The sequence below is a fragment of the Columba livia genome, chromosome 6, assembly GCF_036013475.1.
Source record: "Columba livia isolate bColLiv1 breed racing homer chromosome 6, bColLiv1.pat.W.v2, whole genome shotgun sequence".
Lineage (NCBI taxonomy): Eukaryota > Metazoa > Chordata > Aves > Columbiformes > Columbidae > Columba > Columba livia.
This window is the reverse complement of record NC_088607.1, coordinates 35,019,094-35,031,194: the sequence shown is the minus strand read 5'-3', so window position 1 is coordinate 35,031,194 and position 12,101 is coordinate 35,019,094. Positions and strand designations below refer to the sequence as shown.

At 51.2% G+C, this 12,101-nt stretch overlaps 1 protein-coding gene across 21 annotated transcripts in view; it reads right to left on the bottom strand.

The window, feature by feature from the left end:
• The window catches only part of COL13A1 (collagen type XIII alpha 1 chain), a 64,299-nt gene extending 54,972 nt beyond the window's left edge, over positions 1-9,327 (bottom strand). For 20 of the 21 annotated variants that reach the window (XM_065067993.1, XM_065067992.1, XM_065067994.1 and 17 more), the window contains exons 1-4: positions 9,323-9,327; positions 4,331-4,366; positions 3,734-3,760; positions 1,992-2,042 (exon numbers count right to left, since the gene is read on the bottom strand). In XM_065067993.1, the coding sequence (XP_064924065.1) occupies positions 1,992-2,042; positions 3,734-3,760; positions 4,331-4,351 (99 nt within the window). In that variant the 5' untranslated portion in view covers positions 4,352-4,366; positions 9,323-9,327. The remainder of the gene's footprint in view (positions 1-1,991; positions 2,043-3,733; positions 3,761-4,330; positions 4,367-9,322) is intronic. The other variant, XM_065067995.1, reaches the window with a different exon arrangement.
• Positions 9,328-12,101: the final 2,774 nt, after the last annotated feature.

Sequence of the window (12,101 nt, the reverse complement as noted above, 5' to 3'; positions counted from 1 at the left end):
CAATTTGGCTTCCTCTGTAGACTACAGACTGTTGCTGCTTTCTCCTTGGAGGACGGCAGAGTGATTTACACAGTACCGGGCCAAAACAACAGTTCAGCAGCGAGCGGTTCCAACAGACTGTTTTTGTTGGGTGGCTGGTTTTCCTTGTCTTCTTTTTAAAATGTTGATTGTATGCAGTATGTAATCCCGGGAGCTGCCAAATCATGGAGACCGTCTGTTTCTGCCACTATCGGCACGCTGTCCCTCTCCGGCCAAAAGTTAAGCAGCTCTGAGCTCTAGCAAAAACTTTAACCTCCAAACACAAATCTGGAAACTATTTGTCATCCCACGTCTTTCCGAGCGGCCCCTTGGCTGGGCTTTCCGTGTTTGTCTTCAGTGCTCAGCCATCCTTCTGACCCATCACCAGCTCCCCGGGAACCTGGATCATGCTCACAGCAGGCTTTGGGGTGGAAGCGTGGAGCTGTGCCGGTCCTGGCACCTCGGGCTTTTGACTGGGGTGGGCAAAAGCCCGTTTTAAATATCATTTGCCATCTAGGTTTCCTGCTGCTTCGGAGAGGCAACGTGTTCTGCACTTTCCCAAGCAGCAGCAGAGGCGATGAGGCGAAGCAGTAGCATCAAAGCAGACATTAAAAACTGCCCTGCAGACCAGGCATGTGTCCTTCAGGAAAACAGTGGTGCCTGTCTCTGCTTGTGGGACCTACAGTGACAGGGACTGATGGCTTTTCTCTCCAGTTACCATAACCACACTATCTAGAAGGCTGAGAGCTACAGTTTGGGAGAAATAGCACAAGTAATAGGGCGTTTACCCTCTAAACTGTGCTGCGTGTGGAGCGGGGTGGCCTCTCAGAGAGCTTGTCATGGAGAGATCTGCCAGCCCTTCCACGTGTCCAGGGACGGTCTGCTGGGTGTAAAATCTTGCAGAGACCCATTTGTGCCCTGGGTTTCGGTTCTGTAGCTTCTCAAACCGAGTTTGAGAAGGCAGGTGGGCCTGGGAACTGGCAAAGCTGTTTCTTATTAGAGACGCTTATCATGGGGTTTTTGGAAAGTTAATTGGAAAGCCAGATGTAGCCAAGTGTTTGCACTGCCCGGGTCTCTCTCACTTGACCTCCGCTGTGAAACAAAAGTTGCTGGCGGACCATCCTCTCTGCAGGTCAAGGACGGTGCTCTCCACAGGTTAATCAGAATCGGAAGTGCCTGCTGGAAGGGGGAAGATTGCGTCTCCACGTCTCTTTCATGGAAATCTCCGGTGCAGGCTGTGCGGGGCTGGAGAGCGGGGCTGGTCCGCCTGCATCTGCACAAAAGCAGACGCTTGATGGCTGAACCGCAGTGCACGAAACATCCAGCATTTAGGGCGCAAAGGTGCTCCAGCCCTTCTTGTTGGTCTTTTTTTACGGCCCTGTCCTTGTAAAAAGCTTCATCTGGCTGAATTGTGGCATGTTGCAGGGACACTTGTGCTGCAAGAGGATGCAAAATCCTGCCTGCACTTTCCTGGGCTCCCCAGTCAGCAACAGTGCTGTCGGAAAGTTTCTGAGATTTTGGATAGCTGATAAGCACCTCTGAACAACTTCGCGCTGCCCATCTTTGTGAGTTCCCCAGTCGCCAGCTTGGCTCTGATGCTGCTCGTCCGCAAAATTAGGGGGTTTTGTCCTCTGCTAATGAAACCAAGGGCTGAGATCAGCCTGGCAAAGGGTGTATTTTCTCCAAAGCAATAGCAGCCCTGTTGCAAGAAAGAAATCTGCTTCTTCGTTTTAAATACAGGATTATGATTTCCTTGCAAGAGAAGGCTTCCACATTCCTTCTGGAGCATGAGCTGTAATTTCATTATATATAGTATATAATAGCAGTATAAAACCAAGCCTGGCTCAGCATAGGAACCACATTATACAGGGTTTTTGCTGTCTCCAGCTGATGTCTTACTGCCCCTCCTAAGTCTTTCCCTGTTTCTTGCCCACATCCTGCATCAGTCAAAAATAGAGAGAAAAGGCACTTACGGGTGGACCGCGGGGCCCGATGACAGACATGCCCGCTGCTCCTGGAGCTCCCTGCGGAGGGACGGGGGAGAGGAAAAGGGTGAGAGAGGGGGAGAGGAAAATGCAAAGAAAATAACATTTCCGCCAAGAGCGGGGTTGAATGAGCATGCTCAAGGTGTGAAACCTCCAGGGCTCAATGGGGCAGCTGCCATTCCGGCCTCCCCCAGCTCTCGCCCTGCGGTCTGGGACAAGAGATGTCATTTGGAGCTGATCAGACGTGCCAAAAAATGGAAGCTGCACAGCAAGGAATACTATAAACACATAAAACACTTTCTGGCAAAACAGAGGTTCTGCCCCATTACAAGCGTGAAAGATGGCCTGAAACCCTTGCTGTTTCCTTCCTGCGAGCCCAGGAGGAGCGAGTCTTGCAAAAGAAAGAAAGAAGGAGGGACGTGCTGGGCTCCAGCGACACGGGAGCTGCAGGCAGCTCACCGGGTGCCTCCAGAAACGCCTTGCTTGGGTGCTTCTCAAGCACACTTGGGATGTGGATGAAAACAGCTGCCTCTACAGCCCCAGCCACCCACGACGTGCCATGGGGCAGGACACATCCCCGGCTCTGCAAAACATGGTGTGTTCCCGGGAGGCGGCTCCAGAAGTGCCCAGGGCTGGGAAGCCTCGGGATGGAGGATCCGATGAACCAAGCAGCCTGCGAGCAAGCAGAGCTCTCTGCAGAACAAAGCCGCAGCCTGCCAAGGACCCGGGACTGCCACAGAGGGCAATTACAAGTGACTTTTCCCTTGTTTGTTTGTATCTATCTGCTGTCCTTTCATGTTGAAAGCTTTGGCCAGCGAAAAATGCAAGGACACACAGAGAAAAAGCAGGATGGCTTCAGGCATTGAAATCTTGGTCTCTTAGATAATGTTGGTTGGCTTCAACGAGCAAGCAGAAGCTTGAAAGCAAGGAAGGAGCAATCTCTGTTCTACCTTGCCCTTCCTTGCTGCTTTTCTGTCTCCTATGAATAGGAGCGAATGGACCTGGTACAGCAGTGCCCTGTGCGGACAGTCCCCCCGTCAGGTGAATACTTATTGCTTACCTATTTCTACACACCATTATTCAGTTATTTTACACCCCTACACCTCCATCCTGCTGTTCATGTGGGTGGGAGATACTCACAGCTCTGGGGAAAATACACTAATGCCAAAGTGTCAAACACTTCAAAGCATGGGGGTCGGCCGTAGGATGCTTTGCAAGCCACCACTTCTTTGGAGGGACAAAACACCCATATGTGGCATGGCAAACAGCTTGGGAGGTGGTCTCCCACACACTTAAACCATACCAGTTTTCCTTAGGAGGAAGAGGTCCCAGCATGTCAGAAATAGGAGTGTGCCATGCCATTCTCTTCTTTGCTATGGCTTGCACCAGTGACCAGGCTAACCTGGGAGGTGCAGGGCAGCTGAGGGTGGCTTAGGGCAAGTGGAGCTGCTGGCAGGTAAGAAACTGAACAGTTAATACCCAGGAAGCCTTGAGGGGAGCCCTGCGTGTGCCCCAATGGCTCTTATGCTGTTAGTAAATTGTCCAGAAACAGCATCTTTGGAGGCTGAGTGGCCTGGAAAGAATTCAGGAGATAAACTTGCACTGGGAAAGAGAGGGGGCAGCCCAGGGAGGTGGAAGCCCAAAGCTGGCCACAGCGGCCGTGACCGTGACCTGGGGCTCAGCCGGCCCTAAAGGAGAGCAGTCAGAAATGCAGCGAGGAGCAGACTCACCTTCTCTCCAGGTTGCCCTTTTAGTCCCTGGGTCAGTGGCAGCCATCACAGCCACATGCAAGAGGGTGCAAGGGGGGAGAAAGAGAGAGAGAGAGAGACAAACACAGGCGTCAGCGGCAAGGGTACACTCCCCTGCCCCAAAACCCTGGCTACAGGGCTGGCATGAGTAGGGTGGCCTCAGCTCCCACCCCAACCCGCTTCCCTATCCTCACCCTGGGATGTCTGAGCAAAGAGCAGCTTTGAAATACAGCACTCAGGCAGGCAGGGATGCCCCCGCCTTGTTCGGGGCAGGGTTATTTGGAAGGGGCAGCTGCAGGGTGTGTGTTAGCAAGCCCACAGCTAGCAAGCCCAGCCAGCGCACGAGGGGGCACCAGGAGGATGCTGAACCAGCAGAGGGTCTGAGCAATACGGCACAGAGGATGGAAACACCCCCCCAGCATGGTTTGCAGGGCCACCCTGCCACAACCTCTCAGGTGCGGGGCTCAGGCTTTGCTCAGGGTGAACCTGTGAAGGTTCATCCTGAAAGCCCCCCGCTAAAATCTTGGGGGTTGGAAGAGAATGGGGAGGGCAAGGCACAAGGGAGAGGTTTCAACTTACCGGCCGCCCAGGGATCCCCATCGCACCTTTGTCTCCCTGGTAATTAAGGCAAAATCAGAGGCAATTGGAAACCATCCAAAAGTAAGGTTATAAACAGCACAAACGAGCTGTGCCACAGACGCAGCTTTGCGCTGTGGTGAGAGTATTCGTGGGTTTTGGGAGAGGGAGAGGGCAAGCTGGTGTTTGCGTGTGCCCAGACCTGTCCTTAAGCACACACTTAAGCCACCAGTTTGCTTGTGCATGTGACAAACCAGCACATCTCGTAACAGAAGTGTCATGTGGAGGTTTAGGCAGCAAAAGAAGGGCAAGAGTTTGCAGCCTAACAAAATATAATCCCAATTTCCAACACTTCATAAAACCTGAGTCCTGGGAACCAGCTTCCTGCAGTAGCCAACTGTCACATTTTTCTCTTTCTTTACTGAAGTCATCTGGGTGTTAGCTATTTATTTATAGAGTTATCACTTTAAAACAGGATTTTCTTAGCCTTGAAAATACGGTCCTGTCCAGAAGCGAGAGAAAAATGTGGGAAAACAAGCTGACACAGGAAAAAGCATGTCTGGAAGAAGACATACGAGCAGCTGTGCTCAGTGTCCTCTACCCCGTGAGATCCTTCCCAGCGCATTGTCAGGGCGTGAACCATCCTGAGCGTGGCTCGGGGAATGGCTTTGGCTCAGGTGACACTGAACCGAGCCTCGTAAACACATGAACACAAGACCAGTGGCAGTTTTCTTCAGCCGCTTGCCTAGAAGTTGGTTTTCTACCTCTTACAGTTAAATTGAACTATGCAATAAAAATTTAAAAAAAAAAAAACACCTCTGCATCCCTGCTCACCAAAACTGGAGGCTGTGCGGATTTGGAAGATAGCAGCTGATTAGTAAAGGATCTGAATGATTATGTCCTCAGCAGCCATGTAGCTTTTGCTCTGTATTTTGCAAAAATGATGTGGTAGTAATCTCTCGGTTCTGTTTCTAGCCACGTTTGGGGTTTCCGTATGTAAAACAGAGTGTCTCTGCCTGCGTGTGCTGGCATCTGCAGGCAAAGCCCAGCTTCCTGGTGTCTGTGGCTGGAGACACCAGCCCCACCCGCGCTACCTCTTTGTGCCTTCCTACATGTTCAGTCCCAGTGCATGTGAACGCAGTCTGAGATCTCAAAAGGGAATCTGTTTTGCCAGGTGTACACAGAGCATCCTTTGGCTGTGCATCCCGAACTCAGACATTGCTTGCCGGGATCGAACCACCACCTGGTGAGAGCGTAGCTGCCTCCCTCTGCAGGGCTGAGGGGCTGCTTGGGACCGGGGTCATCCCTTCCCATGCAGTTTTGGTAAGTTGAAAGCAATATGCACTTTGCAAAGGCATCCCTTGCAGATGGATGAAATGCTGAACCACTGCTTGATTTTAAATTTTGTAGATGATGTGTTGTGGGAAACCACTTTCCTGTAGGGTTTTAGGCGGGTTCTCAGTCCCACTAATATTCGCCTGTCTCTATGTGCTGGTAGTGAGCAAAACTCCTGGTGTCAGCATCATGCCCTGGGATTACTCTGTGGCTGCCGGGGAATGCTGAGTTTTCCTGTGCTTTTAGTCTCCTAAATGCCGCTTTCCTCCAGAGCTGAGCTCCCTCAGAGTGAGCTAAAGGCTGGTTCTGTTTCTCCTGGCTCTGCTGCAGCCGGTGCCCGAGCAGGGAGAGCCCAGGCAGAGGCTGAGCTGCGCTGGTCTCCGGTGAGGACTGGCTGTACATGACGGCACCACGTCCGGTACGTGAGAGCGCAGCGTTACAGCCCTCCAAGCGGGAACAGCGAAGGGGGAATGCCCGGTAGGGCAGAAAATAGATGCCAGATGTTTATAAGGAAAGGATCTTAAATTGCTCGTCCACAGCAAACCCTAAAATCCACATTCCTTCCTCACTCATGACTATCTGCCTCAGATGCGAACACTGTTATTACGGACTTTTGCATTTCTCCCGGAGTGACTTGTGCCTTTCCAATCCTGCTGCAAGCAGCAAGCCCCGTCCGCAAGGACAAACACTGCACGCCATGCCTTTTCAAGAAGACCCTCAAGCTGACACAGGCATCTTCAAAAGCAGCACGTGTCCACATGCAGGAGGGTTCCTGGGGATTGTGTTCCTCTTAAGCTGGGTCCTACAAAGCTCCTGTGTCCCCTGCTCTGTTACGAGCCACAGCCTGTTTGCAGCATGCTATTCCCCATGGAGTTTGCTGTGCGAGATCACTACCTCCTTCCAGGTTACAAAGCCTGGAGACCTGCTGACAAAGGTACTGCCAGACAGAGGGCATGAGACAACAACAACAACAAATAATAAGGTGTTTACCAGGAGCCCTAGTCTTACTTTGTAAGGCCCCCAAACAAAACACACCGAAATGGCGAAAGTTAGCTTCAAACTCCAGAGGGAGGGCTTGATAAAGAGACGAAACCACATATAAAGGTTTAGGAAACAGAATGGTTAAAAACCTCTCCGCAGCCCCTTGACCTTCATCTCTGATCCCTTCGGTCTCCATCTCCTGTTTGCGAAGGTTTCTCTCCTTTCGGTGTGGTTCTACCCACAGCTCTGCACACGGGCTCTGAAGGTATCTGCGTGTCCATGAGCTAATTACAGGCCTCTGACTTTCTTCCTTAGTTTCCATTTGCTAAACATTATTTTTTCATGTATGGAATTGCTGCAGTTGCCACAGAAATGTTGCACGTTCAGAAATGGGAGAGAAATGTCCATGAGAGGATCTTTTCCTTCGGATGTGGTCCAGATGGCCAAAGAGTCCGGGAACTTCAGGACTATTGCACTATTTCGTCATTTCCTTCCTTCCTTTGCCCCTTTTAGTCCCAATCTCACCAAATTTCTTGCATGACTGCGGGTTGCCCTTGTCTTCACCAAAGCCTCAGCTGACTTCAAGGCTTGCGGTGGGAGCATCTGTTGGGCAAGAGAAAAGCATGAAGGCCCCTTTTGCTGCTGGGTGTTGCTCATCCATTTCCCTGGCTTCTCTCCTGGCCGTCCTAGGCTATGAGCAGGGCTCAGTGCGTTTCTCATGAGTCTTTCTGCCCATTCCCGCTCTCATGCCAACGCCAGCACCAGGGGCCAAGCCCTGCCACCCGGCATGCTGTGTCTTGCAAGCTTGGAAAAAGCCTAGGAGAGAAAGGCAGGGTCATCGGCACTTTGGGGTTGCTATCCAGAACATTGTGTGTATCAGCCAGCCCAGGTCTGTTGCTCATAATCTTGAGTTTCCATGCGGTTTTAATCACGACAAATATGAGGGGGGGGAAATATTTCCTATGGCGACATGTAGGACTCTGCGTGACTCTCCAAGCAGTGAAATTTTGCTCGTGCTGACTGAGCTGGTCTCGCTCGCCAGCCGACCAGAAACCCCAGAGGTCCCAAATGAGACGAGGGTGCTGTTAGCCCGAGACAAATTCCACTTTGGCTAACAACGCTCGGTCTGCCCGACTTCCTCGTGTTATTTCCATTGGCTGCAGCATTCCTCACGGCCTGTCCCAAAAGTCTATGTGTGGAGACAGGTTCAGGGGTCGCAATAAGCCGGGATACGGTAGCATATATTGTCAGCACTTCTCCGGTGGTCCCAAGTGTTTCTGCCAGGCTTCAGTCTTTCATTATGATATTAAGTTTCTAACCCGTATTGCTGCAGGGAAAGCCTGGAGTGCACGTCTTCCTCACCCTGCGAAGGCGCAGACCGCTCTCCAGGAGACGTCTCCGTTAACCTGTGGATTTCTCTTGATTTCTCACTACAATAATAGAAATGCCAACACCCCTACCAATTTCGTGCCCGTCCCATCCCTTTAGCGTCGACTTATTCCTGCCCAGGGTGGAGTGGCAGGGACAGTCCTGGATGGAAACCACTTGTAGCTCACTCCAGAGTGGTTCTCTCCTCCCAACAACCCAAAGCTAATGCTGAAATATTAATACATCCCCTTTAGCGGCCAGTCCCGAAAGCCCCTGGGATAAGCTATCACTGCAGGCTTGCGTGGAGCAGCCTTCCAGCTGTAAAACACTTTCAGACCTTTTGGCCTGGAAGGTGCAACTTTTTGGAAGATTGTTGTCATTAAACTGGGCTGAGCTCGTATATCTGCGGGAGTTCAGTCTATAGCATTTCAACTTGATGAAAGGGGAAAATAGGTTGTGCAGCAACTCCTTCTCCTCAGAACGTCATCTGCAAACCGTTTAAGACATTTTTGCGTGAACAGACAAAAGATGACTACCGTATGTTCAACTTCTCATGTTCCTTCACAGAAGCCCACTATAGTTACCCTATTGTGAATGAATATAAACCATTTCCTCTGGAAGGACCATGCTAGAGACAATATAGCATTTCTTTATAATCCTGAGAGATGTCGATATATGGCCTCATTCCTTGTGTTGCTTCTTCTGGTTCACTGTGGGTCTCTTAATAGCTGTAAGAAAACTTCTGCAACAACCTAGCTATTTTCCTGCAGCCTAAATCGCCTGCGCTGAGGTTTTGCATTAGCTAACATTTGAAAAGGAAGCTGTCAACACAATTTTTCCTCTGAAATTGATAGTTGTGCAGCTATCCTTGAAGGCCCGACAGTTCAGGAAGCCAGGGTGAATAGCAGGGAGCAAGTCCCCGCAGCTCAGCTCCCGCCATGTGTTCGCGATCTGCTTTTCCTTCTTTCACAGGCACGTCCCGTTCGGCGTGTGGCACCCAGTGCACGTGGAGCACACGCAGCCGGTTCCCCCGGGGCATGTGGGGCCAGCTGGTAACACACCAATATCTGCACCGTGTCCCCATCCTGCGCTCCCTCCGCCTCACCCTCAGAAGCCGCGATGCACCCGGGAACAATCCCACCCCAATACTGGTCCTGAGCACCCCAAGTACTTGCTATTCGGAAGATCACAGGGTACCAGGACTGCAAAGGCTGCTACCACACCAGACAGCACAGGCAGGAGACTCTGCTAGGTCATGCCCCGCAAAGTCTGTGTCAACAGCTTCTAAAACCATAGAGGTTTGGTACTTACAGGCGGACCTGAAACAGAGCAGAAAAACAAGAAATAATTGATTTTTTAATGCAATAAATCCTAACAGGAAGGCTACACAAACATATTGTACCATCTTTTGGGCTTGATCGTGGTGCTGCTCCCATTTGCTGATGCACTTTCACCATCTCCCTGCTGATTAATTAATGTATCCCTACAATTAGCAGCACTGCTTACAGTCACCATAAGTGTATGGCAGCTTCAGAAAGCCCTGGGTTGGGAAGGCCCTGTAAGTCAGGCTCTCAACACTTATTTTTGGTCCTTTGGCACACAGAGGATCCCTCCCTGCCCATGACACACCGAGCACAGCAGACTCGTCACTTGTATGACCCCTGCCACATCTCACCCGCTCCTCAGGTGTCCCTGCCCGTGACACACCGAGCACAGGAGACTCGTCACTTGTATGACCCCTGCCACATCTCACCCGCTCCTCGGGTGTCCCTGCCCGTGACACACCGAGCACAGCAGACTCGTCACTTGTGTGACCCCTGCCACATCTCACCCGCTCCTCAGGTGTCCCTGCCCGTGACACACCGAGCACAGGAGACTCGTCACTTGTATGACCCCCTGCCACATCTCACCCGCTCCTCGGGTGTCCCTGCCCGTGACACACCGAGCACAGCAGACTCGTCACTTGTGTGACCCCTGCCACATCTCACCCGCTCCTCAGGTGTCCCTGCCCGTGACACACCGAGCACAGGAGACTCGTCACTTGTATGACCCCCTGCCACATCTCACCCGCTCCTCGGGTGTCCCTGCCCGTGACACACCGAGCACAGCAGACTCGTCACTTGTATGACCCCTGCCACATCTCACCCGCTCCTCGGGTGTCCCTGCCCGTGACACACCGAGCACAGCAGACTCGTCACTTGTATGACCCCTGCCACATCTCACCTGCTCCTCGGGGCTGAGAAAGTTGCATCTGGGGAGGCGAGAAACCCTTTGCTGCTAACATGCCCACATGTTTTCCACCAGCAGCAATGATCTTGTAAAGGTGTGGAAAGGTTAACGAGGAAACTACATCTATTAAACACATCAGGTACCTTTTCTCTTTAGTGCAAACTAATTTTCCCCTTCGCTTCTGCCTCTGTTCCCATAGGAACCAATCTTCCTCTTCGGAAGAAATTCCCTCAAATCCTTTGGGGTTCTTTCATTCTGGAAAGCCTTTCGGAAGCGGCCGGTGTACAGCACTGCATCTCCCTGGTACAGAACGACGTACAGCATTTATCAGGGCTCAAACAGCACATCTCTTTCATCAGCTCCCAGAAAATTCCTCAAAAGCCTGACAGATACTGTGCATGTGGAAAGAAACCCCTTGACTCACTATTTTGCGGTTTCCTCTCTGTGGGAGAAGCGAGACACACCATACAACTGTCAGGGCTTTCTACATTTTCCATACTTTATAGACACTGATTTTTTTCCTTTACATAAAAGAAGTGTGTTGCCAAGAAGTAAAAGTAAGCAGTACAACAGGCGAGCGGACAGGTCACAGGAGCAGCCTCCTCTTTGCACGGGAGGAGGGTTTCCCGGTGAGCACCTGCACAATACGCCGTCGTGCAGAAAATGCCCCTGCCTGAAAGTCCCCAAAAGAAATTGGACATTTTTGATGAACAAACATTTTCTGCCTTGGGAATCTCTCACTTCGCGTGACTTTTTCATACCAGGGACTACAGCAAATGGTTTGGCTGTCAGGCTTTGCTGATCTAAAATTGCACTGTCAAATGCTACTCTTAGACTTTTGCTCAGCTTTCGTCATAGTTGGTCAGAAAACGTTACCTCTAAAGACTACCCTTTGGGTAAAAATAACAAAATAAGAAGGTTTAGCACCTTCGTGGTGATTGGCAGTGCTACGGTCAATGCGCACAGGCAGAACGCTCAACAGCTCCAAACAGCTCTGCCCAGACTTAGGACAGGAGCTCCGGGGAGCTGGATTTGCTTGGTCTGGCGACTGCCTGTCACCGCTGTTGATGCTGAGGTCTCTATCCTACCTGCTGTGCCAAGGTCGAACAACAAAGGGGTCTCTATCAGAGTTCATTTTGGAAGGCAAGGTCGGACTCAGATGCAGGAATCCTAATTTTTGCCAGTCTAGGAGAAAAAAACAGTTTTCAGAGCCTGGCTTGCATGACAATACAGTTCTGTGAGAGAACTGTTTTGGAGATATCCTGTTTCAGAGTGAGCGCCCTGTCACAAGGTCAGTGCTTATAGCTTGCCAATACACAGACTTTATTTCCATTAGCAGCACTATAGACCCTTAATAACCCACCTACCCGTCTGCACGGGTTTGGGGCACTCGCTGATTCATGAACCAAACTGTTCAGCTAACGTTGAAAGGAAAACTGAACTGCAAGCAAACCCTGAGCCATCCCTGCCCTTCCAGACCAAGCACAACCAGACAGCAGCACAGCCTGTAATGGCATTGCAATACTGCTGAGAAAAATACACAAGCTTTTGTTTGCTCCAGAAGCTACGTCCGCAGAGCAGAGTAAATCAGCGACGCCGGCAGCTCCGGGGCCACCGGGCCACACACCCCACACAGATCAAAGGCAGGAGACATGTTGGAGGCCCATCTTTGTTATATGCTCTCTATAAAATTAATGGTTATGAGAAGGAAGGACTGCACAGTCTTGTGTAAACACACATCAGTGAGCTGCAGGGACACAGCCGTGGCTGCAATAAGTCAGGCAGTGGAGACCATCCAGGGACTGGGCTTCAAGTGCCAGGGCTGTTCGTGTGACCCGGGAGAAAGCGAAGCCCTTGGATG